At 43.8% G+C, this 6724-nt stretch overlaps 2 protein-coding genes across 2 annotated transcripts; one reads left to right on the forward strand and one right to left on the reverse strand.

Moving 5' to 3' along the window:
• Positions 1-50: 50 nt before the first annotated feature.
• Positions 51-1390, reverse strand: MCYG_01978 (benzoate-para-hydroxylase; the record flags this gene model as incomplete). Its single annotated transcript, XM_002848998.1, has 6 exons — positions 51-195; positions 256-392; positions 419-472; positions 537-1150; positions 1208-1234; positions 1303-1390. The coding sequence occupies 6 exons, from the start codon at positions 1388-1390 to the stop codon at positions 51-53; spliced, it is 1065 nt and encodes a 354-aa protein (XP_002849044.1).
• A 1360-nt stretch (positions 1391-2750) lies between these two features.
• MCYG_01979 (uncharacterized protein) lies at positions 2751-5786 on the forward strand (the record flags this gene model as incomplete). The annotated part of the gene is made up of 1 exon (XM_002848999.1): positions 2751-5786. The coding sequence occupies one exon, from the start codon at positions 2751-2753 to the stop codon at positions 5784-5786; it is 3036 nt and encodes a 1011-aa protein (XP_002849045.1).
• Positions 5787-6724: the final 938 nt, after the last annotated feature.

Consider the following 6724-nt stretch of genomic DNA (forward strand, 5'->3'; position numbering starts at 1 on the left):
TATAGCCAGGGGATATTTTTAACAAAGCCTGGCTTCGCCATGATGATTTGTCACCTTCTTTTTATCACAACATAGCATTCCTCACACTTCAAGAAAAACCCTTCTCGTAATGCAGTAGATTCATTCCAAGCTCTTGCGATATCAAAGATCCGGAAAAGCATGGCAATGGTCTTGGTAAGCTCCATCCAGGCAAAACTATACTTCAGTCAGTCATATGAATTTGAATCCATCTATTCCGCCGCCGGAATAACTAACCTCTTACCCATACACCCGCGAGGTCCTATGCTAAAAGGGGCAAATGCCTTGTTCAACTCCATAACCGTGTTTCCTAGCCATCGGTCCGGGTCAAACTTCCCGGGATCCTGACAAATCATTAACAACAATTCGTTTGCCTAGAGATTTTGGGGCAGTTACTTACTTTGAAAATAGATTCATTTCTATGCACAGTGTAAGTAGGGGCACTTATAAGCGTCTGGAAAAACCGATTAACAACTGAATTGAATTTGGAATACGTCATATAGCTTGGTGAGACAAACCCCAGGAGGAAGCTTGAAGCCGGAAATATCCAGTGGCTGTTCTGTGACAATTCTCTCCAGGCCGGATGCACTTGCGGGCCTTACTCGCATCACCTCTCTAAGCGTAGCTTGAAGATACGGCAGTTTTCCGGTTATATCACCCTCTGGTACCCAATTTTCCTCGCAGTTGGGGAATGCTTTGTCCAATTCGTCCTGCAGCCTTAGTCGCACGGAATCATTACGTGAGACTAGGTCAACAAAATGTGTCAATGTTGTAGAAGTGGAGTCACTCCCTCCGGAAATAAAGCTTGCCGCTTCTGCAATGATGCTTTCTTCCGGTAATGGTTTTCCATCTTCCGATTTAGCTGTCAAGAGGGAAGCAAGCATATCCTTACGATGGTTTGCGCCAGCACACTTCCTTCTATTAAATGCATTCTTCGCGAGCATCTGGAGGCTCAAAGCTGATTTTTGAGTCCAGAATGAGTCTGGTAGGTACTGAATAACTGGCCGAAGCCATCCTGGAAGTGTGCCGAGTGCGTTAATGCAGCGCATTCGGCCATCCAAAGTAGGAATCAGATTGAGAAAATCAGATCCGACAGATAAAAACCCAAAGGCTTCTCCAAACACAAAGTTCGCTAGGATATTCTATCACTTTTCCGGAGTTCCATAGGTTCAGTGGGAGTTTGGCTTACCTATTACATCGAAAGCCAGAAGATTTGCTAGGTAATATATTCATGTAAGCACATTAGCATCACAAAAGATACGGAATATTCAGTTAGCCACTCACCCCATGGGGAAAAGTTTATCGTCGCAGATAAATTATCGCCTAACTCCTTGTATAGTGCCCTTTTAAAATTCAAAATATCTTCAGACATATTGACTTCAAATTCCTTCAGTGCTCGTAATGAAAACGCTGGGCTGAGGTCCCTCCGCCTTTTAGCGTGGAAAGCATTATCTCGAGTAGAAAATATAATGGGAACAGTCTGCTTGAATAGTAATTAAAATTTTTAGCATAATTCATTTCGAAACTTAGGAAGATAAACTTATCATCATAGAATGGCCCCTTAGATATCCCACTTCGAGCGCCATATATCTGCTGGAAGCTGCTAGGGGTAGCCACGGAGATATGACGCGGGCCAACACGAACAATAGGGCCATATTGCCGGTGTAGTTCGTCAATTTTGACAGCACGTTGAAGTAAGCGGCACTGAAATGTAAGCCAAAAAGGGTGCCATTGGGTCAAAAACGGCCCGGGAATGCCCTTCAGAGGGTCTCGCAAGATTCGCCAACAAAAAAAAAGCTACAGATGGTAATCCAGATGTCAGTCAAACCGCAAATTTAATAATTATGGAGATGGCTTACAACAAAAATAGAGCTAACAACGATGTAAGCTAATAGATTGCCATCATAATGTAAAGAAGGCACGAGGCTATTGACATTCAAATATTTGTCCATTGTGTGTTCTGAGCGAGATCAAGTTCTAGCGGATATTTATAGATGATAAGATCTTTGGTGAATGTTTCCTCGCTTCCCAGGCGAATGGTCAGTGTCTTTATAGGGAGGACGAGCTTCAAAATACCCCTTTGCAAAAGACCGAGAGGCCAAGGATCCACAATTTCTGGGGGGTGCGAGATGTCACTTTATTGCATATAATGCCGGCTCGACCCGAGTTTTCCTATATCTCTTCTTCTTTGATTCTTTTGTCTTATTTTTCTTTTCTTTTCTTTTCTTTTTTTTTTTTTTAAAAAAAAAAGAGGAGGCTGAAGGGACAAGCATTGTACTCAAGACGTACGGATGGATTTGGGACTGGAGCAGCAGGGTATATGTTATGCATGGCTTTACCAACATTCAAGGTGGAAGCTGGATGGTCAAGATAAACCCCGTATTTAACAGACCTGGTATATACGTATATACGTACTGTAGGCAACCATCAGTCAAGCGAGATATGTAGCAAGTGCCATTAGCCAACTGCGAACACTGCCTTCTCATGCATGCACAGCCTAGATTAATTGATACTGCATATTTGCAATACAAGAATGTCCTGTCTTGTAAGAAGAGTTGATTAAGGAAGGGGGCTAGGTATATAAGTATAGAAACTGGTGTTCAATATTTATATAAGGGGTATGCTCTTTGCTTCGGGAATCGCTCTGTATAAGACCAAGAATCTGGTATCATATTTGTTATTCAAGATTTATCTCCTCCTGAAGGCTGATATCTGTTTTCTTCTCCTCCGCTATGTTTCAATCGGCAACAATCACGGATGTCCATCAATGGAAAGGATTCGCTGCCGAGGATGAAAATATTGGCAGAGTACTTCCTATCATCGACCTTGCAAGTCTGGAGGAAACAGTCTCACCAAGTGCATTGATCATTTTCAGTTTCTTCCGCCGTATGATGCAAAATTTGGGGCGCGCTATCCAGCTGAACTGTCACCATCCGTATATCGAGTGTGTCGATCTTCAGCTAGACAAACAAACTCTTGTCATCATGGCAAATGCTGCACTTCACGACCGTCGCTTGATTTCTAAATTATCCGTCTACTTAACTACCCTCGAGCAAGCCTACCACTGGCCAAGGGATATCCAAAGAACCACACCCCCGAATATTGAGGAGCACAAATTGGTCTTTCAGGTCTTGCTACACGAAGAGCTTCATCATTTCCTAAAGGAAGATCTCCATAACTTGGATGATATGTCTGTGGTATCTGAGTTTGCAATTGATAGGGCTTTACGGCTCTCTCGCAACATTATCCATGGCTCCATGGTATTCTCCAGTAAAGCAGCCCCAGGAGGCCGTTATAAGTTTCAGGATACGGTCAACCTTTTATACCGTACTAGTCGCGGCGACTGGTATGACCAAAGCCACTACCAAGATGACGAAAGCCACTTGGAATTCGGTCGTCTTCATGAAACAACGCATACAAATGGCACTCAACGGCGGCTTCAGGAGCTTTTTGAAGCAAGTGGAGCATTGCTAACGTTAAAGCAACTCCCAGGGGCTCTTTTATGGCTACCCAGTACTTCGAGTGAAGTATCTGTTGCGTTGGGTACCTTACAATGTGCTGTCGCAGCTTGTCGGGAAGAGCTGTACAGCATGATGTTCGATGAAGTAATCTGGGGCAAGACGTTTGCACGGTTCTCTAAAGGAGTTGGGGCTTCAGACATTGGAGGCGGTGGGGCTGACACGCCTCTATTTAGGATGTTGGATGTATTATGCGGCATGGAGAACGAAGATAGCACGGCAGCACTTTTGGAAGAACTTGATTTCCGGTCTCGATTTTTCCCTCCAAATATCCGAACTATGATTAAGATGCTAGCCAAAGCGCCTTCGCTTAGAATGTGTGTTGCAAGAGCTGGTATGCCTGATGGGTTGAAGCAAGCATTTAATGGTTTACAGCAAGCATATTATGACATCTATAAGATGCATCGCAAAAAGGCCATGAGGATATTGTTATCGCTAAGTGCGGGCCAGCTTTCCACCTCATCTGGAACTGAAAGAGCAGGAAGCCCTGAGAGACATATTATGTCAAGTCTTTCCAAGGCAATGGAGGTCAGATTCGGCAAGAAGCCCGAAAAATACATGATAGACGCGATATGCATCACACAACCTCTGTTTGAAGGGGCCACATCATGTTCTTTGGGGGCTCGAGTTATTGTCCAATTTGCCACGCCTCTCGTGGTCCTACCTGGAGATGCGATTAGCCTGGCGGTTAATATCGAAAAGGAGAAGCGGGAAACACGTACATACACCGTGACTTCGATTGTAGAGTCCGAAACGCTGACCCCGAAAGAGGAGTACTCATTTCCACTGGCTAAAGCTGTCGAGATCTGTGTCCGTACTACCGGACGTAATGTCTCATCGTATATATGCAGCCAGCAAGAGCAATTCGCCGCGAAGGCCAGTATTTTGCCATCACCACACTTTCGGCTTTCACCAAATACAAGAAACGAGGGGCACATATTCATGCTGGGCCAGGGTGGTGCTATCGGAGTATTTGCTACATGGTTGAAAGACCAGAAAGCCTCGGTAGGGACCTACGATGTTGTCATCGGGGTGCGGAACCCAAGGGAGATACCCTTCAAGCAAGAATTGTGCCAAATTGGTAGTCGTCTTAATGTCCGAGTCACGGTCGCTACGCCAAACTTGAGCTTCAACGACGGCCAGTTTATCATCTCATTGGGATTAGTACCATTTTCTGGGCGAGTTGATGCTTACATCAGGCAGCTTGACCAGTTTGACGGCACATGCATTTACATATGCGGCAGTGCAGCGTTTGGGGTATCGACATTGGCGGCTATATCTGAACATCAGGAGCAGAGTGCTGGTATTTCCGAACTCTCGCCTATCCGGTCCCCGATTGTGACATCGCGAGCGCCAACGGTCAAGCTTCATGTTTCCTCAACAGGCAACAACAGTGTTCAAGTTAATAAGTCAGGGCTGAGAGCAATTACAAAGGCGGAGTTAGCTCTGCATAACGCGCCTGGCGATGCATGGATGGCCGTAGGAGACATGGTTTACGATGTGACACCGTTTCTGAAGTTCCATCCTGGAGGAGAGAAAGTCATGCTGCATGTCAGCGGCCGGCAAGCAAAGGAGCTAATGGATTTAATCCACGGTGATAGCTTTGAAGTGCAAGCCATTCTCGCCAGGTTTCTCATAGGCTACCTCATGCCAACACCCACTCTCACTCCCTCGTCGACTGATATTGGTAAGTGGGAAATGCGCTTGGATGCTTTGGTCCAATTGCAGAACGATCTCATAAATGGCTCGAGGTTCGAGGTTTGGCCTGAACCTACCATGGCTCGCCCATCCGAATGCCCTCCAGCATATGTAATTAGCACTTCCATCTCTCAGTTTGTCTCGTTGTGGTGTCGCTGGGCAGAGGAAACGGTCTCTTGCCAGGCGACATTCAATGCGGAACGATACGAGGCAAAGATGAAGGAATCAGTCAGCGCAAAGGTGGCGTATGTGTTGGAACAAGCAACCTCGTTAACGGACACAGCCGACCTCTACTTACGACAAACTTTTGACGTTTCGTTCCAGTCTTCCGCGGAATGCCTCAGAGCACTCAGCCTAACTTTCAACATCTATGCTCAGGTTGCAGCGTCAGCCCAGGACGGCTTGCAGGAGTTAAAAGCCTCGTTGGGTGTGTGTATGGCTGCGGGTGTTGAAGATTCCAAGTATCATGAGAAGGTCTTGAGGTTTGCATCGCGTCTTGAAGGTGTTCTTGGTGAGGCTGCTGTGGAGTTCAGAAAAATAGACCAACCATAGCTAAAGAGTTAGTGTCAAATGTTGTACTTAGTCAGCAACGTAGTTAGATCACGTGCACTGCCCCTGTTATATCCGGCAGAGACTTACACCCTGCACCTAAGCTCTTCAAGCTCACCAATATACGTATATTTTACACCTATATATACGTTTAAACTTATTCAGCCAATCATTATTCGCTACTCTTGCTTATATTTAATAGTTATAAGCCCAGCTATCGCAAATTAAATCGAAATAACGTCCGATTTAAATATTCCGATACGCTAACTATTAATAAGAAGTAGTAGTTAATAATATTAAACGTTATTCGTCTAATATCGATTAATAATAGCGAATCAATATACTGAGACTACTACGGCGAGGATTACCGTGCTTAAAAACGAACGGGACTAGTACCTTTAGTACGGGGGTATTAAAGCCCTAGCCTATTAATTAAATATCTAGATACTAGTAAACCTAGATCTTGAAGTAGAACCGGAGTATACTACTCTACCTAAAAAGGTCGAATATAAGGATATAAATCCTTAAGTAACTAGTATTCTAGACCTTAATAAGGACTAGCTCGAAATACTAAAGATTCTAAAGAAGGACTATAAGAAATAGTAATTAAAGTATTAAATAGAAAGAAATACCCTATTAATATTCCGAATCTATCTAATAATAATAGTTACCTATCTAGTATTTAATTAACTCCGAGTAGAGGATTCGTTATACAAGATAATAAAAGGATTAAAGAAACGCCTCTATCTAACGGATAAGGATAAAATATATAAGGTAGAATAAAAATATAAAATATTAAAAGCTAGATTAAGAGCTAGAGACGTCTTTACCTAGCTTAATAACTAGATAGAGGTATTCTAGGAAGCCTAAAAGCTCGAGATATTACGTCTAGAATAAGTAAAGGACGACCTTATTTTAGCGAATAAAAAGATTGACCACGC

This window comes from Microsporum canis, genomic scaffold (genome assembly GCF_000151145.1).
Source record: "Microsporum canis CBS 113480 supercont1.2 genomic scaffold, whole genome shotgun sequence".
Lineage (NCBI taxonomy): Eukaryota > Fungi > Ascomycota > Eurotiomycetes > Onygenales > Arthrodermataceae > Microsporum > Microsporum canis.